Source organism: Terrapene carolina, unplaced genomic scaffold, assembly GCF_002925995.2.
Source record: "Terrapene carolina triunguis isolate 2854851 unplaced genomic scaffold, T_m_triunguis-2.0 Scaffold84, whole genome shotgun sequence".
Classification (NCBI taxonomy): Eukaryota; Metazoa; Chordata; order Testudines; family Emydidae; genus Terrapene; species Terrapene triunguis.
The window spans coordinates 21657916-21683038 of record NW_020664435.1 but is presented as its reverse complement, the minus strand read 5'-3'; the positions used below and the strand labels follow the sequence as shown (position 1 = coordinate 21683038).

The 25123-nt window shown below is 39.2% G+C and overlaps 1 protein-coding gene across 1 annotated transcript in view; it reads right to left on the bottom strand.

Moving 5' to 3' along the window:
* The window catches only part of CRPPA (CDP-L-ribitol pyrophosphorylase A), a 181238-nt gene that overhangs the window by 110720 nt on the left and 45395 nt on the right, over nucleotides 1-25123 (bottom strand). Inside the window, exon 3 of the mRNA XM_026649427.1 lies at nucleotides 22407-22556. Coding sequence (XP_026505212.1) covers nucleotides 22407-22556 — 150 coding nt within the window. The remainder of the gene's footprint in view (nucleotides 1-22406; nucleotides 22557-25123) is intronic.

Here is a 25123-nt window from a genome sequence, read left to right as displayed (position 1 = left end):
TGGGTAGAGGCTTCAGATAGTTTCTAGAAGTCTGACAAAGTAATTCCAAGTCTCCTCCATATTCAGATCCTGGATTTCTTCAGTCCAGTCTACTTCCCTAATTCCCTTATTTATTTTTTTTAAGTTTGCCCTTTAGAAATCAAAGGCCCTGCTTGCAGACCTACTTTTGTTTATCCTTCCATTTAGTTTAAACTGAATTAACTCATGATCATTCTATCCAAGTTTGTCCTCTACAACCAGTTGTTCTATGAGGTCCTCGCTACTTACCAACACTAAATCACTTTGTTAGTCCGGTGACTATTTGGTGAAGAAATACATCCTAACCAGGAATATCTGGGCCCTATAATTATTAACAGCACTTGCCCTCCAATCAATATCTGGGAAATTAAGGTCTCCCATAATCACACAATTCCCAGTAGTCTTTATTTCATTAAAAATACAAAAAAGTGCTCTCTATATATCCAAATAGGATCCTGGAGATCTGTAGCAGATCCCAAGCACTGTCCCACTGGAGCCTCTGTATGCATTCTTCCCCAAAGTGATTTGACCCAAATAGATTCTGTTTTATCCATTCCCTCACTTCTCATTTCTTTACAGTCTACTTTGTCATTAATGTACAATGCTACTCCACCATCTTTACCATTTCTGTCTTTCCTGAACAGCACATATCCATCAAAACCCCTATTCCAGTCCACAACTACTATTCCATCATGTTTCTCTTATCCCTATAGTATCTGGTTTCACTTCCTGCACCAGTTTTTCTAGTTCTTTTATTTTGTTACCCAGGCTCCTTGCACTGGTGTACAGATATCTCAGTTGTTTCTCCTTGGCTTCACCCATATTCCTTGCCCAATTAGGTACAATCATTTCACTGCCAGTATCACCTACCTGTTACTGCCAGTGGTACTGGCATTATCATTCCTCCTGTTGTCCACTCTCCTACACTCTTTTGTTCCTTTCTCCATTGCTATATCCTCTTTACTTGATTTTCCTCCTGTTCAATATTCGAATCAGGCATGGAAATTGCATGAGCATCTCCCAACTGTCTCCCCCAAATTCCTAGTTTAAGGCTCTTTTAATCAGTTGTATCAACCTCTATCTCAGAAGTGTATTACCCTCCCTATTCAAGTGCAGTCCACCCGATGAGAACAGTCCTCTGTCCATGAATGCCTCCCAGTGATCAAACATCCCAAAGCCCTCCTTATAACACCACTGCCTGAGCCATCTGTTGATAGTCATAATCTTGTCTTACCTTCGCTCTCCTATATACAATCACAGACCAGAAAGATGTAAACCTTCCTATTGTCTTAGAATAGATGAAGGAGTTTGAGGAAGGAACATTTTTGAAATCACTAGCTTACAATTAAAATTAAATTTTATTTTTATTTTAGCAGTGTATTAATTATACATCATTATGGGGGAAATTTAATCTATGGGATAATCCATCTTTAGGGTATGGCTGAATTCAAGAAATTAAATATGACACAAGTATAGTAATAATTAAAAACATATTTCACTAACACTTGTACTCCATGACATTTACCACTCCATTCACTACCTGTAATTGTTTAAACATAAAAACAAGGGTTTTTTTTTTTTTTTTTTTTTAAATAGACTTCTTTGCAAGTCTATGGAGATGATGCACTGATGCCAGGTGAGAAAAATTAAATGAACAGAACATAGTTTAAGGATAGCTCAGATTCATTTTGTATATAAGTGAATTTTTAAGTCTATTTTTAATGTGCTGCTTTTGGAAGCTTTGCTACTTCTTTGAGAAATTCAGATAATGAGATTCAGCCCTAACCATGAAATGTCTATGACTCATAAAAGCAGGACATTTAAATACAAATTTCTCAGTGACCCATGAATTCCTACATGTTTCTTGCCCTGAATAGCCAGACCCTCAAAAAGATAGGCTGTCCAGATAGATTATAATATAATCTCAGTTTGATCAAAACTTCACATAATGCCTGACATAGTACAGTTGGCCATAACAGTTATGGATGCCAAGCTCGAAGAAATTATTGGCAGAGTTTAAATTTTGGAGCAGAGATTTGAGTTGGTGGAAACACAGCTATGAACTCTGGCGCCAAACACATCCACAACAGAAAGAAACCAGATGGGTTTGACATCAGCAATAATAAAGAAGAGAAACAGTTATTTAAAGATGCTTTTGAGCTGTTGGATAATCAGGAAAGTAAAATGTGTATATTTGGGGTTTTCAGAATGGCTTGAAGAGGACTGCACCCTATATTTGTATTTTATTGTATTCTATGTCAAGATACATACACAGCTTAGCAACAGTGAACAGACTAAAGTTTACTAAATTTTGTATGTTTTTTATTGTTTTTTGAGACATACCCACAGTTTTGTAATGATTCATTCCCAGATGGTTTGCAATAGATTTCACTGTAGAACATTAAAGTCTCGTCTCCATGCTAGCACAAAGTTAAGCAATTTTCAAATTCTGTTTAATCCATATAACAAAGTTAAATGGAATCATGTTTGCAACAATTATATGGCATCCACCCTATTACTTTAGAAGCCTAGTGAGATGTGCTTTGCAAGATGAGACAAAGAATGGTATTGTAGTATCACAGGGTTGCTGACTATTTAGACCAACATACAACATGTCCGAATAAGGTATAATCGGCTGAGTAGGCTCCAGACCTTATCATTTATATTTGTAACTTACATAAACCAACTTTGGAGTTTTTTATGCACATTTTTTCCTATGGATTTTTTTGAAAACAGCACAAATGAGTGATGTAGCCTAAAAAATTAGCTCTACTGAGATTCCCTAAGATAAAAACTAGGAAACTGAGTTTCTTCACAACAACAGCTGCAGGTTACACCTTACCATCTTCCTCCTCTGCCTGTTATTTGCTGAAAACCAGAAAGTTGTTTCCGGTATATCTCTTTTAACAATTCAAGAGAGAGAAGCTTTGAGTTTATTCTTATTTTTACGTTAATAGCCATTAACCCTTTTGGTCCCATATCACTGATTTTGAATGTATCTGTGAGATGACATTTCATCGGTAACCAGTACAGTAAGTCTATTACAGTTACAATATCAGAAATTCTCAGAAGTTTATTGTTTCATCAGCCTTGAAATAGGATATGTACTGTTTTTCACATATAAGTTAATATTTAAAAGTATTCTTGCTTCAGAGCTGCTTCTTTATGTGTCTGTCTATCCTATCTAGTTCTGTGGTACATTTTTACTCTAATTTTTGACTACAGAATTACCAAACATATCATAAAGAATCATTCCCCCGGGGCCCTTCTGCACTGACACAAATAAATCTTGCATTTTAACTGCAAAACCAATTAGCTATAGGCAAGGGCTTTAGGTTATGGTTTTTGTTCTTGTCCCTTGCAAACCGAGCAAGTTTCCATTGTTGATGTGCCAGAGACAATAATTACCAAAGACAGTTATTCAGTGTCAAAAACAGATTAATAAATTCAAAAAAAATCAATGCAGACACCCAGGTTCTTGCCCTGTGGCCTATACTTCCTTTGTCCCAAACACAAACCTACAGTATGTGGGCATGGTAAAGCATTTGCAGTCCCCTGTCCACAGACATGTCCCTACATCTCCTGCTGATTCATAGATGTAACCCCTGGCTTCTCTCAATGGGTTCATTGTTAGTTGATTGTCTTTGATAGGCCATCAAGCAGGCTGGATAGTTGCTGATACTAATCTGTCTGGGTGTGTCACCCAGATACACAACACAAGTTTGAAATACAAATATACTACACATATTTATAACTCACAATACAAAGAATATACATACATATAACCATGATTATCATATTTAGGCAATGATACCTTACTTGGCATATCTTGTAAGATTCATTGCAATTCTGTAATATTATTATAAATGGTCATCCATCTTCCATACAGCGTCACAACCTGTTCTTCACACCGGCTGCACAAAAGAGAACATCTTACAGAATAATTATTTTCGGTGGTTCCATTCCTTCAGAGCAGAATGATGGATAACTCTTCACCCCATAGGAAACAATTAAACAGCTCCGCTCCCTTGCCCTTGCAGTTTCATTCACTTCCTGGGCCAGTCACTTTTAGTACTTCCCAAACGTATACCATCATAACAGAGTTAAACTTCCCAACTGAAGGAAACAGTGTTGCCGAGTCTCATGATATTTCGCATTATACTTACTTGTTCTTGGGGCACACATGGCTAAATAAATAAATAAATAGAAACCATAACTTACAAAATGGTAAGGTTCCAGTTAACTGAATCTTTAAGACCTTTATATAGTTATCCATTTTTGATTGCAGTGGGTACCCAATTTTCAGGATCTAATGGGTTGTTTCCATTTGAAGGAAAGATTGGTGATGGAGTCAGGTATTTCTTTTATACAGTCCTGTTTATTTACAAAGAATGTTCAAAGTCTTGTTTCCCTCAACACAATAAAACTCAAACAACAGGAGATAGTTTCTTTGCTCAGTTCAAAGCCTCTTTCAGCCAACACTTTACCCAACAGCTCTGTCTCTCTCTCTCAGCTTCTTTTTCCTCAAGGTCAGGCTACTCGGGCTTCTCTGGCTGCATCTGGAACCTTCTTTGTTCTCTCTCTGTGTCCTGTGTGCTTCTGCTGTTTCTCTCACACTAAGGTTACAGCTATACTAACAACTATACATGTGTCCATGCGTGTGGTTGTGCCATAACCCCCCTGTTGTCCACATCTAAACTCCAGAAGCACGTGTCTGGAGGCAAGCAGAGGACAAGTAAATTAGCACACCTGAGGAATGTGGGTAAGTACACACCATATAGTGTGGGCAAGGGTTAGGGATGTGTACCAGGTCTCAAGTTTCAGTAATCCTTCCCCCATTCCCACAATGCCCTAAACGCTTTTCTTCCTGACCCTTACCCAGTAGATAAAGATCCCTGTCCCCATTTTCACCAGTAGTAATGAGCTGCACTTCTTCTTTCATATGGCTTGGGTAGGTAGCAATGATTACAAATTTATATCTAGATTTGATAGCCAGCATTTTGCTGCAGCAGTGAGATGGTGAATGTCCTTCAAACCTCTGGCGAAACAATGAAGGGGATACTCAGATATGATGTGCTTGATCATTTATGCCGTAGAACGTACCCAGGCTATTGTTGCGGTTTGTAGGGTTCATGGACTGGAGCCCCATGATGTTCCAGCTAGTTTCATTATAAGTGACACGAGACCTAGCCTTATCGTGGGTGGTGTTCTCAAGGTATTGTCGAAAGGTCAAGTGTAATGCTGAGATACTTTGGGTTAGCCTCATGGCTGACACTCTCATCGCAGAACTGCGCATTAAGTTTGGTATTAGCCATTTTATTGTTCAGATGGAAAGCTGTCATCGTGGATTCTTTTTCAGGTTAGGCCTTAGTTTCCAGCATTGGAAATAATCAGCCATTTTGCTAAGATCTTGGGTTAGGGTGCAACTGATCGTATGGAGACTTGTGTGCTGAGCAGTTAGGGCAACGTCATCAGCATACACGAATTTCATCAACTCTGTTGCTGCTATATATCAGGGCCAGGACGGGGCCCTGAGGGATGCCGGAGTTAAGAGTTCTTGGTCTACTGATCTGGCCATTAAGGTGTACCAGGCCATGTAAGGCGGTCCCTGGTCACATCGCCACCAAGAGACAGATCGTTCACCAGCAGTGAATGACGTGGAAGATCTTGAGGAGGAGGCCGTGTTTCCAGATGGTATCGCATGCTGAGGACAAATCAACAAAGGCAATCCCTGTCTTCAACTTATGTTGGAATCCTGCCTCAATGTGGTCGGTGAGTGAAGCTATTTGGTCACAGCAGTTCCTTATCAGGCGAAATCCTACCTGCTCCACTGGGATGATGTCTTCGATAATGTCAGACAGACGGTGGAGCAGTGCCCCTTCCATGAGCTTGCTGGTGGTTGAGAGGAGAGAGATTGGCCGATAGCTGGCTGCATCCTCTGGGAGTTTCCTAGATATCAGTAGGGCAACCACTGTTGCCTGTCGCCAGCTTGTTGGCACTTTGTTGGTAAGCTGCACTGAATAATTCAGAACAGCTTTCAGCTTTATGAATCCTGCTCTGAGAGCAGCTGCTTGGCTTGCTGACCCGGGTACTGATCAATGTGTGGTTGGAGTACATCACTCTCCATCACTTCACACAGAGCAGCAGAAAAACATCTCTAACAGGAAATTTCAAGGAGACTAAAGCAGTCTTTCAGCGGACTTCAGCCCAGTGCCAGGAACACATCTAGCACTTGAGGTTCCTATATAGGAGGGGGAAAGACTCCAACAGTTAGGAGATCTTGTTGTACATGTCCCTTCTACAAGATGGACCAAGTGTTGTCAAGGAGGGCCCAGTAGAGAACATGAAGTGGCTCACAACCCCCTCCACACTTCTGCCAGCTTCACTGTCCAACACGATGCTGATGAGGGTCAGGGCAAGTAGGGACCATGGAGGATGCTGTGGAAGACTTGGTGGATGAGGAGCATGTGACTGTGCACTGCTACTCAGAAGATCCAGTTGAGGAAGCCCCCTCAACAAACCGAAGAATGAACATTGGAAAAAGACCGGCACAGAACATGATTTTATCAAATCTGAGATCTGGCAAACTTGTACTAGCATAGGGCTGCTTAGGGCATTGCTTTTAGCTGCCTCTTTCTGGTCTAGGGTTGCTAGCCCTCCAGGAATTAAAGATTAATCTTTTATTAAAATTTGTCATGTGATGAAACCTCCAGGAATATGTCCAACCAAAATTGGCAACCCAATTCTGGTTACAGACTTACAGCAGTGTTGTAAAATATACAGTCTTGGATGGCTAAGTAAGACCCTTATTAGAGAGAAGGAAAAAGGAGAATAAATAAGGTGGGTCAGGAAAAGAACACACTAAAGCATTTGTGAAAAAGTCGTACATCCCAAGTGGTGTTTGGGATTCCGCTGGAGCTGGTAGAAGTGGCAGTGTCATCTTGGTCCCTTTGTGTGGCCTGCTCTGGTACGGCCATCTGTCAAGGATAACAAATGACTGGTGTCCCAAGAGAGAGTGTGGGTGGCAGCCATAATGGTAAAGCTCACGTCAGTAGTCAGCTTTAGTTCCCAAAGCCTTTTAAAGGACCCACAAAGGGAATGGTGGGTGGAATAGTCCATCCCCTCATTATTTTGTCCACCAATTAGGCCTAGTTTCTGACACACCAATATTGGTTCCCTGATTTCTGGTTCCACACTTCTCTTGTTTATCAAGCATGATTTTAACACAATCCTTGAGTTATATTAGTAGGCATTTTTGTGTGGACTAAAATCAGTCTGTCTACCTTTTATACTTTTTGCCATTAACATTTTTTATTATACATTATTGTAACATCTCATGAACTTTCATGTACTTTATACAGTTGAGCTCACAATTAGAATAAATTTGTGGGCCCAGTTATCACAACAGTACCAGGACTATGTATTTTTTCCTCCCTCCACACTTGGAGAGATTGGCATCCAGCATGATAAAGATACTGTATGGATCCTGAATGGGGAATTCCCTGAAAGTTTCCTCCTATCCAGCCAGCAGATAAGAGATTCCCTGACTAGCTAAGGAGTGAGAGAAGATATGGAGTTTACAGATTGTCATCATCTATCCATCATCTATCTCGCTGAAAGTGTTTAAGATTGAAGTAGGATCAGGAGATCAGATCCTAATATAACACTATGATATACCAAGGGTACCTGGAGAGCACTCTAAGAACTGAGAGAGATTCTGGATAATAGAAATACAGATCTCGTTTTAGGAGTCTTTTCGGAGAGTTTAAGACAATCCTCCGCTGTGTCTCAGAGTATCCTAGGGGGGTGAATACATTCTTGTCCCTTTTTGTCAAAAAAACCCAAACAATCTGAAATCTTAGCCTTAACCTGGCTGCTTCTTGTTCTGTCTCTGCAAAGGAAGTGGTCCAGATGAACCAGTCATCAAGATAAAGAAATACACCAGCCCCCCATGTTGCTTACGGATGCCCACAACCACCAAACCACAACTTTCTTTGTGAAAGTCCGGAGGGCTATTGCAAAGCAAAAGAGAGACCTCTGACTCCTGTATACCCAGAGTATCCTCAGATCACCACCTCTACAATGAAACACCAATTCTGTCTCTTTCCAGTCCAAATCATTGCTGTACTGTGGAAAGGAAAATAAATGGGTATGACTTTGCTGTACTGTGGAAAGGAAAATAAATGGGTATGACTTTGCTGCTAAAGAGTTGCCACCTGATGCTGAGTGACTGGGGCAGTCTAACATAGCATAAAAGCAGGGGAGCTCAGTGTGCATGCAGATAGGGCTGAGAGGAGGCTTTCTGCAGACTGACTGACATAATGAAAGTCAGGATGCAAACTGGTTGGCATAAGATGTGAATTTGGGTATTATTAGTAGATGGTCTTCTGCCTTACATAGGAGGAGGAGGAGTTACCCATCAGTTGTCCCTGGTAAAATGGAATTCAAAACAATCTACTACTGATCTCTGAAGGACTTAAGAGGCATGTTGAATAATCAACTGAACATGAGCTCCTAGTGCAATGCAGTGACTAAGAGAGCAAAGGCAATTTTTGGCTACATAAGCAAAGGAATATCAAGTAGAAATAGGTAGGGGCCATCACCACTGTACATGACAGTAATGATAATGGAATACTGTGTCCAGTTCTGGTGCCCACTCTTCAAAAAGGATGTTGACAAATTGGAAAAGGGTCAGAATAGAGGTACAAGAATGATTCAAGGTCTGAAAGCCTGCCTTCCAGTGAGAGATAAAGAAGCTCGATCTGTTTATGTTTATCTAAGAAAAGATTAAGAGGTGAATTGATCACAGTCTACAAGTGCCTAAATGGGGAACAGATTTCTGAAAATAGAGGGCTCATTAATTTAGCAATCAAAAGCATGCCAAGAAGCAATGGTTGGAAGCTGAAGCCAGACAAATTCAAATCAGAACAGAAGTGCATCTTTTTAACAGTGAGGATAATTCACCATTGGAACAATTTACCTAGGGAAACAATCAGTGGCCTGTGATATGCAGGAGGACAGATTAGAATAGATGATCCTAATAGTCCCTTCTATGAATCTATTAATTGATTGATTTGAACTACTGACCAAAAAGTTAAAAGCTCATTGTTCTGGGAATCATCTCAGAAGCTAAGCAGTATAGCCAGAACAGAATTTGGATGAGGGGAGGATTCCTGCGTGAACTGATGTGGATTCAGTGGGTACGTCCAGACTACCCGCCGAATCGGCGGGTAGTAATCGATCCCCGAACGCGCTCCCGTTGATTCCGGAACTCCCCCAGGGCGAGCTGTGGTAGCGGAGTCAGAGCGGCCATCGATCCCGCGCCGTGAGGACCCTAGATAAGTTGAAATAAGATACATCAACTTCAGCTACGCTATTCCCGTAGCTGAAGTTGCGTATCTTACATCGACCCCCCCACCCCCAGTGTAGACCAGCCCAGTGAGTAGCATTCTTCCCTCTGAGTTAGTACCAAAAAAATCAATGGTTAGGAAAGGCACTATGCTGCTGGAGGTATAGTCTACTGTTGACGTCTCAGGACAGATCCCTCCATACTTGTGAAAAGCGTGTCAGTTTCCAAGTGCATAATTATAGTATGTCTTCCTAAATTATCACCCACCAAGTTCCACTTGAATACAGTATTCCTCTTCAAATACTGCCTTCTATGAAGTGTGCTATTAAGCAGCTGCCAAGTTTCATACAAGATGTGGCATCTTTTCACTGGGGAGCAATATTGTCATAATATAAAGAGTTACTATATGAGCTTGTACAGTGTTTTGGGATCCTACAAGACGAGGAGTGCCATAAAATGTGAGTAATTATTTCATTAGCAAAATGATTTTATTTTCTTTTTTTGTAAATGGTTCATACAACTTCTCTGAAAAATTCCCCAACTTATCCTAATTAATTTCCATCACAGAATTCACACAATATCCTGGGTCTACTACTGTGCCAAAGAACTAATTAAGTACAGAACTTTCTAAAATAATCAAGGTTACTCAACAGACCACCAATCTTGCTTCAGATTTTGAATAAATTAAAACATTATTGAGCTAACATCAGATTAAAATATAGTTCTTCTGAAAGCAGATTAGCAAGACACAGTTGGTTTCCGGATGGGAAAAGTCCTATTACTCAACAGCTCAGGACAAAGAGAAAAGCTGAGTGGGCAAAACATGTCAGGGGAAGCAACTGTAAAATCTCTTAGGAACGTGTCAAAAATGCATACTAAAAGTTAGATTTATTATCAAGCCTGCTGATGGGCTATATTTGAGCAGGAGTCAGTGTGTATCAGACAAGAACTGGATGGAGAAAGGCCTGTTTTGTGAAGGATTCAGGTTGTTCAAAATCTGGTTTTAGTCTGATTTGGAATGTAAAACAAAAATTTCAAAATTCTCCATGAAAAAGAATGGAACCTGGGGCAATCCAAACAGAGAAGTCTGTGTGAGTAGCATTAAACACATAAAAAAACAAGAAAACCCTGAACACAAACAGAACAAGCAGAATACAGAAAATGCTTTTAGATAAATCAGCAATCCTATTTCATATGGAGAGAATGAGCCTTATAGCCCCGAAACAGAAAAACTATGTTTTCTTGTCAAACAATCATATCTGGAGTCCTAGCTGCCCATGGACAACTGATCACAGAACTAAAAATTAATAGTAGCTTAGGTATAAGTGATCATGTCTTAATCACATTTATAAAGTGCAAGTAGAATAAAGCCAAAACTAATAATATATATCCTTGGTGCATTAATAAGGCCAATTTCACAAAGCTGAAAACAATTATGAGCCAAATCAGCTGGGAGGAAGAATTTAATCAGAAAAATGCAAATGATAATTGGGACTCATTTAAGAACACCTTACTAAATGCTCAAAAAGCCACAATAGTGGAAGAAGGCTATGCTGGTTAAAACACAACCTGGGCTTCAAGGGTAGCGATGGCAACTGTAAAATAAAATAAAATAAAATAACAAATGGAAGAAAGGGGAAGTTGTTAGTAATTAATATAAATCAGAAGTTAGGAATTGTAGAAAATTGATTAGGGAAGCCAAGGAACACAAGGAGAAAGTTATGGCCAGTAGAGTTAAAAACAATAAAAGAGATTTTTTTTAAAATATATTAGGAACAAAACGAATCCTGACAATAGTACTGGTCTATTACTATATGGAAATGGTATAATTATCAATAATAATCCAGAAAAAGCAAAAGTGTTCAATAAATATTTCTGTTCTGTAGTGGGGTGGGGGGAAACAGATGCTATAGTTTCATCATATGGTGATGATAACACTCTTTCCATCCCACTAGGATCCCTGGAGGATGTTAAGCAGAATCTACTAAAGGTATACATTTTTAAATCAGATAACTTGCAACCAAGAGTTTTATAAGAGCTGGCTGAGGCGCTTGCTGGACCATTAATGTTGATTTTCAATAAGTTTTGGAGCATTGGGAAAGTTTCAGAAGACTGGAAGAAAGCTAATGGTGTGACAATTTTTAAAAGGGTAAACAGGATGACCCAGGTAATTATAGACCTGACAGTCTGACATCAAACCCAGGCAAGATAATGGATGAGATTTGAATGATAAATAACTAAATAAGGGTCATGTAATTAATGCAAATCAACATGGGTTTATGGAAAACGGATCCTTGAAACTAACTTGATATCTATTTTTGATGAGATTACAAGTTTGATTGATTAAAGGTAGTCGTGTTGACATCATATACTTAGACCTCTGTAGGCAGTTGACTTGAACCACACGACATTTTGATTAAAATACTGAAACTATATAAAATTAACATAGCATACATTAAATCGATTAAAAACTTTCTAACTGATAGGTCGCAAAATGCAACTGTAAACAGGGAATCATGCAGGAGCAGGTCTGTTTCTAGTGGTGTCTTTCAGGGACTGGTTCTTGGCCTATGCTATTAACCATTTTATAAATGACCTGGAAGAAAACACAAAATCATCACTGATAAAGTTTGCAGATGACACAAAAATTGGCTGAGTGGTAATTAATGATTCAGAGTGATCTGGATCACTTGGTAAACTGGGCGCAAGCAAGCAATGTGTGTTTTAATACGGCTAAATGTAAATGTATATATCTAGGAACAAAGAATGTACATCATTCTTACAGGATGGAGACTCTAGCATGGAAGCAATTACTCTGAAAAAGATTTGGGGGTTATGGGGTGGATAATCAGCAGAACATGAGCTCCCAGTGTAACACTACAGCCAAAAGAACTATTACAATTCTAGGATGCATAAACACGGGAATTTTGAGGAGGAGGAGACAGGTTATTTTATCTCTATATTTGGCACTTGTGCGATCGCTGCTGGAATACTGTGTCCAGTTTTAGTGTCCACAAATCAAGAAGGATGTTGATAAATTGGAAAGAGAAGAGACACAAGAATGATTAAAGGATTAGAAAACATGGCTTTTAGTGACAGACTGAAGGAGCTCAATCTATTTAATAACAAAGAGAGTAAAGGGCAACAATTGCAGTCTATAAGTACCGCATGGGGAAGAAATATTTAGTAATGAGCTCTTCAATCTGATAGAGAAAGGTACAACAAGATCCCGTGGCTGGAAGTTGAAGCTGGACAAATTCAGACTGGAAATAAGGCATACATTTTTAATGGTAAGAGTAATTAACCACTGGAACAGTTTACCAGGCATCATGGTGGATTCTCCATCACTGGCAATTTTCAAATCAAGATTGGATGTTTTTCTAAAAGATATACTTTAGGAATTATTCTGGGGAAATTCTATGGCCTCTGTTATTCAAGATTTCAGGTTAAATGATCACAATGTTCCCTTCTGACCTTACAATGTATGAATCTATGAACTGATCAGAATTTTCTTCCCCTCTGTCAGGTTGGTTTTATGTTTAGATTACACATAGAAAAATTTAAATTTGTTCAACTATACAGATTTCCCAACTTTACATTATCATGCCACTAAATACAGATTCTCATGTTTGTAGAAGATCCAGTGATGCGGGATACTTTTGCAAACTCAAATGCACCCATGCTACTTTACTATACCACTAAATATCAATGCTTCTGTTTTAGAGAGAGAATGAATACTTCCATATTCTAAAAACACCTTTGAGAGAGCAAGGATTAAAATCCAGCACTTTATTAATGTAAGAGGCAAAAAGTGTTACACACATAAATAACCCTCTGGGATGCTTCAGAAAACTTGAAAAGCAGCCAGAAACTTAACACATAAATATAAGTAGAGCAATAAAAATAAAATTAAGTTTTTCAAACATAACAGTATAATTACTGATTATATTTTGTAGGCAGGTGGAAGCAGTCTATATCGAGGACTCCATGTTAGAAAGAATCCAGCATTGCTCTGTTATTTGGTTGGCTTGTACAACTATATTTGTATATTTCTAAAAATATTAGCTGATTTTACCCAGTTCCTGGCCAATTCATTAGTAATTTTTTGATGCACTATCATCGTGTTCCATAATCGAGTTGAGGAGAGGCAAGACAGCCCACACACACACACACACATTAGTGTAGTAAAAGAAAAGTGCAATTATCATCTAAATTTTGAGCTACAGGTGTAAATTCCAGCTCAAGGAGACATACCCACACTAGCTCTGACTGAGACAGCACACTAAAAATGGTGTGTGGCTGCGGGAGCACGAGCGGCCGTGTTATGCTATACAAAGCACATGGGATCTTTTCAGGGGGGAAAAGGCAAATACGCCACATTTATTGAAAATACAACAGTTAGCATATGCTTTTCAGTCACACACAGAGTCCTGCCAGTTGATGTTTATAGTTACCAGTCTGTTGTAGCTCGAGTCAATCTAATGGCCAGTTAGATTGAGCACGAGTGTGGAGCTGGGCTCAGTCGGTCGCGATCCGATGCTCCGAGGCTTTGCAGGACTGAACCCAGAGTTCCATGGCAAAACACCCCAGCTTTATAGTTTTAAATTCCCATTTGAGTCCATGCATTTTGCAATGTCATCCTGTAATCATTAGCCCTTAAGTGGTGTTATCATTTCATGGTTATTGTCGAGCTTCCCATCGTTATCTCTTATTTGTTGTCTCGCCTTCGGGGGTGCCTGCCTCACCTCTGAGGTCGTCAATGCTGCTAACATGTTTAGCACCGGATACAATGGGTGTTTTCTGATTGTCTCCTGGTCTTTCCAAGTCTCTCACTTTTTCTTGACCATCTGGACATTTGTGATGGCTTTCACACCTTATCTTTTCCTGATGCATGCATTCCTCATTCACACAAACAATCTCTTACAGAAACCTTCAAAGGTATACAGACAGCAGTATTTTATATTCAGCAGAATGCTTTGTAAATCAAGACTTGCTAAATCTTATAACTAAAACAATTCACATTGGGGCTTCAGGCCCTCAACGTTCCTCTAATCTCCTTAACATAGACACAATACAAGATCCTGCCTCTTACTTACTAAAACCTTAAAACAAAGAAATGTATATTTAAGTAAAGTGCCTAATTTGTAATGCATATAGGAAACCATAGTAGACATAACTTATCCTAAAACAAAAGGGTGTCCATAATCAGTCATAAGGATTGTTCTGGTCTGTCATTCCTTTCTGCTATTCAAAAAGGGTGGCTGGCAGGATGAAATCAAATCATACATTAATTCTCATAGTACAATTATAAAATCCTGCTCCTACAGCCGTAGGGCCTAGCTATCACAGTATGTACCCATCCAAGATGCTAGGTTCGTACTCAAGGCAGCCACTGCTCACACCATGATGTCTATACTCTACTTTTAATGAAGTAGCTCAATCAGAGCTAACGCAGATAAGTCTACTTGAGCTGGACTTTACACTTCCAGCTCAAAATGCACATGTACCCTAAGCTGTAACACAACATATAGTGATTCTCAAATACATATAGGATGGATTCATAGAGGTTGACTGACAACACTACTGTAGCAGATCATCCTTATGGAGGCAATATGTTTGCTATAAATATCTGTCTAAGTCCTCCTTGAAAAAAATCAAAGGGTTTGCATCATGACTCATTATGGACTATGGTTAGATCTGTCCATCTACCTCACCTTAAGTGTAACTTAATGTGATTCAACAATATTTTCAGTGCTTTTACAAACATCTATACTCCACGCGATCAATTCATAACCAAAGGATTTCAAGCAAAGATTTAAGTATCCTTTTTGTCTGAATGGAGTCAACGTCCAGCCCAATGGATCACATCTGAATAGGCATGTGTGACCAATGGAGCTACAGAATATTTGAAATGTGAATCTGAAGACACCATTTAGCACCACAGTCTCACAAAAAGTGTGAGCAGCACTGACTTCTGAGCTCCCACATACCCTTTCCAGAATTTTTCTTAGCTTGCTTTTCCTAATTTAGTTATACCATTCCTATTTTTTTAAAGGAACAACAAAAACAAATAGAAAAAGACTAAGAAGAAAATCAATAACTGTTTCCCATGATGAAGCAGTGTAACCTGGCCTTGTTAGTCTGTCATTTATGCCAGGTCTTTGAACCATTATCTGCAAGTCTGACATGTTATAATCCTTAGCAATTCCACAGCCACAACTTCAGGTGACAAGGAGAATGTCAGCAGTCCAAGGTCCTTCAGAAAGGCCACAATGAATTACAAAATGTCTACATACAGGGAAGTGGGTTTCCCCATTATCCACAACCTCAATTCTGTCGCACTCCACCTCCTTACTGACCATGACTGGATGTTACTACCTCCCTTCCAGACAGCTACATTAAAAACAACAAAAAGAGTTTATTACGTCTGCCATCAATGCTTCCCTCCAGTCATGATTAAATATATTTCCACTTACTTCAGCTCCTACTGATAGTATTACCCTAAATGTTATGGGCCTTTGGAGTACCTAAGCACCAAGGTCTTAGTTAACAATTTCACTTAATCTCAATTGTTGCAGGCAATGTTAATTTAACACACATTGATTTCTTCAGCAAAGACGGCACCCACAGAAAGTCCCAGAATCAACCTAGATATTTTGCCTGAAAGGACCTACCTGACCTATGCTAAAATATTAGTAAACTGCTGGAGCTGACTTCACTTCCTACTACAGAGGATACTAAAATGCTTCATATATATGTTTAAAGAGAAAAACCCTAATGACGATATTCCCCTTCAAGATGTACTTCAGAAGTTTACAAATCCCACATACGTAGCTCTCTATACTCATTTACATGCTGAAAAGGCAAATCTATAAGTAACTACTACTGCAGTGGACCTAGCAATAGCCAACTTCCTTTCATATTTCCAGCCAACTCTTCCCTGCATAAGCCCCAGAGATCTGCTACAGAAGAAAATTGTTAGTCTTTGAAAAGAATGTTTGAGCTGATTGAACAGTTTGCAGAATTTCTCTTCTCTCCATCCCATCCCCAAATTCTGTGGACACCCTTGTAATGGTTCTTCTGTTCCAGAAGCACATCTGCTTCTCAGGATATGGCATTTAAGTATTTGCATGATTCTTCCCGACATAATATTATTTTGTCTGCTTATAATTAGAGGTCCTCATCTATGCAGGCAGATTCTGCAAACTCCCCTCAGCCAGGTGTGTTTGCCACCATTGCCCAAAAAGTGGGGTTGTGCTGGCTACAGGAGGGCCATGAACAGGAGACGTATTAATTCAGTTCATTCCTGAAGAAGCCTCCAAAAAAGAGACAGCACACAATCTGACCTCTCTAGGGCTGAATCCTGGAAACTGATTTTGCTCCCCACTACTGTTTACAAGGGTCTTGTGGGCAGGCTTGAGAGCAACACTCCTATACGGGCTCAGGGCTAACCCCTTCTCAGTACACATTCCTGTCTCTTGGTTGGTCTATTTCAGCTTCACTTTCAGCTTTGCTGTTGTGATCACTATTAAAAACCCTCTTGCAGTGCCAGGGAAAGGTCCACCATCAACAAAACAGTCAAATTGACTATACATGAAGTAGAGTCAAATGCACTAAGTATAAACACCAATAAATAGAGAAGCTGTTTTTACTTAAAGCTCTTTCAGGTATAGTAAATAATGGGGGTTACTTGTAAAACAGATACAACCTTTTCAGGTGGAAGTGTGATTTTCAAATAGAAACTGCCCCCTTAAAAAAGGAACATATTATTTAACCTCCACTACTCCCCTTTAATGGAGAGCAGAGGCTTCTCTATACAAAAAATATTGCAGTGTTCTTACACTACAACCCTCTGAAATCTGCTGCTCCCCATCATCTGCATGTACTTCCTGCCTCCTAGACAGCACTCAGCTTGTCAATGCTGGTCCACTAGCAGTTAGCTGTGTCTTCTCCCAGTGTCTTATTGCAGAGACCTCTCTAGACTCTGTTCAGGCTCTCCTGCTATTCCACTTCTGTTCTTAGCTGTCCACTTGCCAGGAAAGCAAGGCTCTGTAACTGTTTACAACTATCCCACCTTGATAAATATACCTAGATAACGAACACCTAATCTTGACACAGCATACAGTATGAAATGTGTATTTCAGCCTTTTCTACATAATGTTCTGCTACTTTGTTACAATAATGTGACATGACAGAACATGATGTTTTATATTACTACTAAATACAAAGGGCTTCTATGCATTGCACAATCTGTCAGGATCAGGTCTGTATAGAAATCAGCCCTAGCATAATCTGATGGAAGGAAACAGATCGTCTACTTGACTTCCTGATACTCTAATTCCTCTTAAGATATTGCTCTAGGGAATGCTAACTTCCACTAAAGGATGTACCCTGTCTTTCTTTTCAGACTTCAGGAGGATTCTTTGGATATAGGCTCCTAGTTTAATTTAAAAATCTGAACAGAAACCTGAAACTACCTTAGGCAAAAAAGAACAAGTCTGGTCTAAGAAATAAGACTTCTTTGGCTATTCCTTGAAAGGGTGGATTTATAATTAACACTTCTAGTTTTCTGATTTCCCTGGGGGCTGATACGGGTAGAATAAATGTCTGTTCCTAAAAACAGGAATTCCATTTATATTAACCTAATAAGTTAGGAAATGCCAGAGTTAAGGTTGCCTGTGCAACAATAATTCAGTCCCCTTGCATGTAGGCATTACAGTACAGTGTCTTACCCAACATCACAGAGGATGTCTCAGGCAGAGCAAAGAATTTAACCCAGTTGTCCTGAGTCCCTGTCCAGTGTTGCAAACACAAAAGCAAGTTCTTTCTCTTTTTCTAATTCGCTGCCTCAAGTCACTGATCTCCAAGTGCACTGAATGAAAAAAAAAAAAAAAGTATATGATACTGTAGCTAACGACTGTATGTAGTAATATGGAAAGGGCACGAGAACCTATGATCTAGTCCATGGGGATAATGCACTTGGAGGGAAGGAAGTCATTGTATTTCTGCCCCATCTAGAACTCTAACTCTGCACCATGCAGAAAGCTGAGTGAAGCCTGGGAGCATACCCAGTGCAGTGGGCATACTAGGGCTGGAGCAAAAAGCTCCACTGACTACATGCACATGGTGATACGAAGAGACTTCTAATTTAGCCAAATCTCAGTGGATTTTCATTCATAGGGCAGCAAAAGATACCTCCCTGACAAATTTAAAGTTCCAGCTATAAGGGATGGCGACATTAGAACACTTCAATAAAGCAGATGGAATGTTTTAACAAATAAAACATGCATATTTTCCCCTAACCTTTTTTTCAGAAATGGCTAAGCTATTTTTGCTGAAACGTTGCAAAATAAATACACTCTGAGGCAAAGAGATAACATGTAAAATCTCAGACCAAATGGCTAGCACTTGGCAAAACTATAAATAGAGGCTTATACTGGAAAATGTTAGGCAATCTTAACTGTAGCTGTTGCTGCCTCTTTCACCTATAATATATTAATAGGTATAATGGGATTATGACAAAATATTGTATATAACTCAGTTATGTCAAATCTGTGGCCTTTGAGGGCAACTGTTAAGATTAAATGGATGACTCTCCTCCCCAAAACAAGGCAGTTAAGGGGAAAGGGTGCAAAGGGAGAAGAACAGGACAGAAAATATGCCCCAAAGTATTGATTGTAACCTTTTGACCTTTCAGAAATAGGTTTTGCCCAATAGGCTCAAAAATTTGGACACCGCTGATATAGCTGTTTGTATTGTCATAATTTTTAAAAGAAATTTTTACATTATTTTCCCAGGAGACTAAGCAGTTCTTTTTCAATCATTTGCATTCCTCTAATAAAAATGTGAAAGACTCAAATGTCTTCTCTCTTTGGGATGTGGGTGCTGACGTGTATTCCACGACCCACCCTCCACCCGTCTGTATCGGAGTCTCTACTCTTAACATTCAGTGCAAAGGAACTGAAGGTGGGAGTTGGGATGTCACTGCTGCGCTGCCTTTAAATAGCCACGGGACAAGCTAAGGGCCATAGGGCACAAGCAGCCCTATGGATACTGCTAAGCAAAAGTTTTCCAGTTTCAGTCAGCACTGGGCATGCACACATCTGAGTGGAATGCACATCTGCAGCCACATGAAGAATAGCTCTTTTTTCCAAAATACAAATTAAATATCTGAAACCCTAGCCATCATACCTACAAATGTTCAATAGCAAGCCAGTCAAAGTACTGTTTGTTGGCATTTCTAGTTATTTATTTTGTTTCAAATATATTTATTTCTTTAGGGATTGGTGGGTTAGATCCAATCTCATTTCATATCTTCATTAATGATCTAGAAGGGGAAGTAAAACAGCCTATTATTGAGATTCACATGTTACAAGTTGAGAGAAGATGCAAATAGCTCTGTGGACAGAACAGTAATAGAAAATGGACCTAGAGAAATCAGAGATGTGAACAAACACTAAAATGAGATCCTACATGCAAAAACGTGATGTACAATATCAGACAAAAAATAAAACAGCGCACATATATTCAACTGGGAAACCTGGGGAAGCAGTAAAGGTGAAAGTGGCCTTCAACTGGTCCCCGGTGTTATGGCATAAAGGTCACTATTGTGTTTTCTACTCAGAGTAAGAGCATAGTCTAGTATGCACAGAAGAGCTGGACTCCATTCCCAGCTTTGCCATATGACCTGCTGTGTGATCTTGGACAAGACATTTAATGTCTCTTTCTGTATCTGTAAAAGTGTAACAATAGCAACGTTCTTCATGAGATTTTTGTGAAGATTAGTTAAGGTTTGCAAATCACTTTTAGCTATCTTCTTTCCACCTCCAGTCCTTACAAAAAGCTCTTCTACAGTTAGATTGTAAGGTCTTCAGGGCAGCAGCTATCTTTTTATCATCTGTTTGTATAGTTCCTAGCACAAACAGGGCCCTGAACCTTGATTGGAGCCTTTAGGTGCTATTGCAGTACAAATAAATAATAACAACCGCTACCACCTGTGACCAGAAACATTTAAGAAGTTTTAGTGAAGTGAATTCTTTTCCAGAGCTCCAAAGCATAGAGCATTTGTACATGTTGCGTCATCCCTTTGGATGAACAGCATATAGCCAATGCAACAGGTGTGGGGAAGGGACCATAAGCCTGGTTCCTCAATGCCCCCTTTTGGAGTTTTGCTCCTGCAAAGGGAGAGAAGTGCACCCTCTAGGTGGGAGCATTCCCTGTACTCAGAGGAACACAGGGATTGCAAATATGGCTGGCCATTGAACAATGCAGTGGAGGGACAGCAAAGCTCCTTTACACCCTTCCCAGCTCTCTAGTGTACCTGAACATGGGGTATCCACAACCTAACCCTAGAAAAATAGAGTACAATATTATACAGTATTTTTTGAGAAATAGTATATGGCCATGTAATTAAAAACAGTCACAACAGATACTCATGAGGGGGGGAGTGACATCTCCTGAATTTTGAGAGCTTACCAATGCAATGGTAACATCCTTTTCATGTAGATTTCATGTGGAATAAATACTTTATTTCATTCATAGTAGATAAATGGGAGTGATGATATAGGGGGTAAGCTTCATCTAAGACTCAAAAGATTTCACAACACAGGTTGTTATTCTTGCAAAGGATTTGTAACAGATTCTGCTTGTCAACCATGGGGTACCATGCTTTACACACCTAGTGCACTGAAAGAATTCCTGCCAAGTGGCAAGTGAAGAAATCCCATGCCCCCAGGCACCGACCTTGGAGATCGCTGGATGATAGGCAACTCCCCACAAGTTGATGTGTGAAGAGGAAGTGAAGCCTGGAGATTAGAGTTTGGAATGCTTCCAGTAAGCTCTGAGTGTAGGGTGAGGCAAATGAAAGAAAACATCAAAGGGGATAATGGTGAAACTGTTAAGGTTTCTTTAGAATCTCCTGCCCAAAATTTTTCAGTTCAATGGTGTTAATGCAATACAGTTAATTAATGGAAAGTTAAAACAGAGATTGTATTCACATATGTATCATGATCAGTCATTAATCAATGTATCTAGTGAATCTAATAATTTACTATGATGCATGGAATATTTTATAGTTTTACATACATTAACTGATATTTGCAAAATTAATATCTTCCAATATTTTAGCATATCCCACTGTCCATTATATTACACTACTCACACACAGGACTGCCTCCACAAAGTCCTGCCACTTACTCCACTGATTAAGATACTTAACATATATCTAACTTTAAGCATGTTAGTCCACTAGCTTATGTATTTTGTTGAATCAAGACCTAAACTCTAAATCACTGGGAATCTTTCCAATGGGCTCTGGATCAGGCCCTTAATCCTCAAGTAGAGGATGATTTGCTTGAGTCATCTTCACCCATGAAGTGGAAGAGGTCAATGTGTCATGGGAAAAGAGGAAAATAAGGGACAAAGATTACCACAAAGCTAGAGAGAAAGTAAGAGGAAGTGAAATTAAATAACTGTAATTGCTAATTTTCTGACTTTTGTGAGTTTTCTGGGTTATTGGAAAGTCAAAGTCAGGCTTGTAGCATTAATTTTAACAGGTTTAATGATACAGTAATGCACAAAGGAAGAGAGACACATTGGTAAAATACATGAATGGCTAAATTCTCTCTGGTATAATTCCATTGACTATAATGGAATTACACCATCAGAGAATAGGTCTCATAATATACAAAATATATATTTTATCACGTACCATTAGACATAGATAATGATTTTCTTTGTCACCTAAAACCCAGGAATCACATTTGTATTTGGCAGTTTGATAACAGTATAAATTGAACAGATGATAAGAATTGTCACTAGTACGCAGATCATAGTAAAAAATTATAAAATAGTATTATAAAACATTGTCATTAGGAGACTACACTGAAATGATTTACATGCAATCTCATATAATCTGTGATAGATTTATAGAAATTTCAACTATAATTTTCAGAAAAACCAAACAAGATGAATTATTTTCCTTTAACAGACACTGAGGGGGGAAAAGTGAGCTTCTGTTTTGAAAAGCCCAAATTCTTACCTGATGATATGCTTGATAGATTATATCAAATACGAAAGCCTGAGGCATTTCACTTGCTCTGTACCTGGCACGTTCTAGTGAATGGTCTAAGGAACCATCTGCAGAGGAAGCAACAACAGTAGAGACGAGAGGACGGATTGCTCCTGCTGCCTAGGGAACAAAAAAAATCTTAAATATATACTTGGATGTTTATCTTAGCTAATTTCTGCACAGAGAACAAGCCAAAACAAATTTAACATATTAACCTCTATACACTCTGGGGCCCAGTGCTGCCAGGTGTTAAGCTCTTCTTGAGACATACTGAGCATCCCCCATTCCCAGTGACTTCAGAGCAGAGCTGGTGCAGTTTTGCTCTGCAGAGGTGGAGTAACTTATTACTGAAACAATAGTGGTATTTGCCTTAATCAACTTGACCTTCCATTAACAAAATTTGCTCTTGGTTGTGAGAGAGTCTCTCTCTTTGACTTCAGCTGGAACCTCACATGGGCATCTAATAGGAAAATACAACACAAAGCAGGTTTTGACAGATTTTTGTTTATTTTAGAAGAAATCAATTAATATTGCTGCTTTACCCTTCCTCCTCCAAACCACCTACTAATGAAGCAGGGAGATGACAGCAAGTACTGTAAGTATAGTTAGATAAAATTTATTCAATAAGTTGAGCCTTTTATGAGTTATCATAAAGAAATTTATTTAGTTCACTATTTTATGTGCACAGAGGGAAGACACATAATTGAGGTGAACCCCCAGTGCTTGAAGCCAGGTCCCTGTGCATAAGATTACAAGGGGCAGCTCAAGGGGAGGGGACCGGAGGATCCAAATGACAGAAAAAGGATCTGAACAATTTTCTTGTGTGAAGAGCTTCCCTTCTTCATGAGAACAGGGAAGACAGGGCCCAAAAAGTTCTGCCTGGAGTAAAAGAAAGCCATTTTCTCATATCCCAGGGCAGAATATGGCACCAGAAAGTCAGTAAATTAGAGATTTTCATTCTTAGTCAATTAATCAGTAGGCTACCAAATCAACTCAGAAATAAAGATTTAGCAGATGTACTGAAGGGAACAATCCTGTTGAGATAGATGGACTAGATGATCTATGGCACTGTGTCTTTTCCATCTCTAATTTCTGATTCTAGGGTGCTGGATCATTATTCCTTGCTGGACATTTGGATAATGTTATATGTTTTGTCATGTTTTAATTGGCCACATACAAAAAAATTATAAAATTCAAAGGTCATGGAGAAAAAGTCGTATGCAACCCACAACTTTTTCATAATTAGTTAAATCTATTTAAATGTCTAATACAAGTTTTTCTGAAACAGTAATACCAGAAAAAAACATTTTGTCAAATAAGATTTCCCAGGCTCATGCAATATTATGTTATAATCTCTTTGCCAATCATGCAAGATTACATTCTAACCATAGGAACATAGGACTGGAAGGGACCTCATGAGTCACTGAATCCAGTCCCCTGCTAGTGCAGGCAACTCCATCATGCAATGCCGTTCATAAACGTTATCAAGCTCTATCTTGACCAGTTAGGCTGATGCCCCCACTACTCCTATTGGAAAGCTATTCCAGAACCTTATTCTTCTGAGGCTAGAAACTTTGTTCTAACTTCCAGTCTACATTTGTTTGTGGCAGTTTGTGCCAAGAGTGTCCATTACCTTAAATAGCTCTTCTTCTCTTCCTCCTTATCCCCCCCAAGGTATTTAGAGAGAGCAATCACATCCCCTCTCAGCTTTCATTTTGCTAGGCTAACCGAGCAAGGTTTTTTAGTTTCCTCTCATAAGATAGGCTCTCCGTTTCCCTGATCATCCTAGCAGCTCTTCTCTGTACCTGCTCCATTTTGAATTCATTTTTCTTGAACATGGGTGACCAGGATTATACACAGTATTACAGACCAGGTTTTACCAATGCTTTGGACAATGGGATTAATTTTTCCCTAGCTCAACTGGAAATACCTTGACTAACACACCCTGGAATTGCATTTGCCTTTTTCACAGCATCATCACAAAACCAGACCAATGTAATGCAATGTGGTTTACATAATCAGATCTCATAAATCAGACACACACTGAAAAAAAAATTGTGTAAAAAATTAAAACTGTATTCTTAAAAGCACTTTGAAACACTATTTTAACAACTGTTTTGTACACAGTATAAATTCATATTTAGCGTCTGTATCTGACAATCTAATTCGTTGATTCTAAAACCAAAAAATGACCAATATGATCATGTAGTCTGATCTCCTGAATAGCAGAAGCCAAAGAACTTCCCCAAAATAATTCAACAGTGAACCACATCTACCATGGTATTTGCTAGGTACCTAAAGTGAGACTGCTATAGCTGGACAGTCTAGTTGATTCAAATTATTTTCACTCAGCTACAGAGCCAAGTATTATTCCCCGCAAGGAATTTTCAAGTTCTTGTGTGGATATAAATTGTTCAGATCTAGACTGTATCCATATCAGCAAGGAAAAAAAACATGAATTTCAGCTGGCATCGCTCACTGCAGTTCTAGAAGTTCTCAAGTTATGTGAACTGGACTCATGTTCTTCCTGGCTGAAGATCAGTTAAGAAGCACTGGTCTGCACTTTGTGGAAACTGTCAATGATTGCCTTCAGGAGGACAGGCTGCCTTCTATCCTTAAGGAATCCATTATGAAGTTTCTGCTCAGGATGACTGTCTCGATGCTAACAGTCTTGCTAACACTGGTCT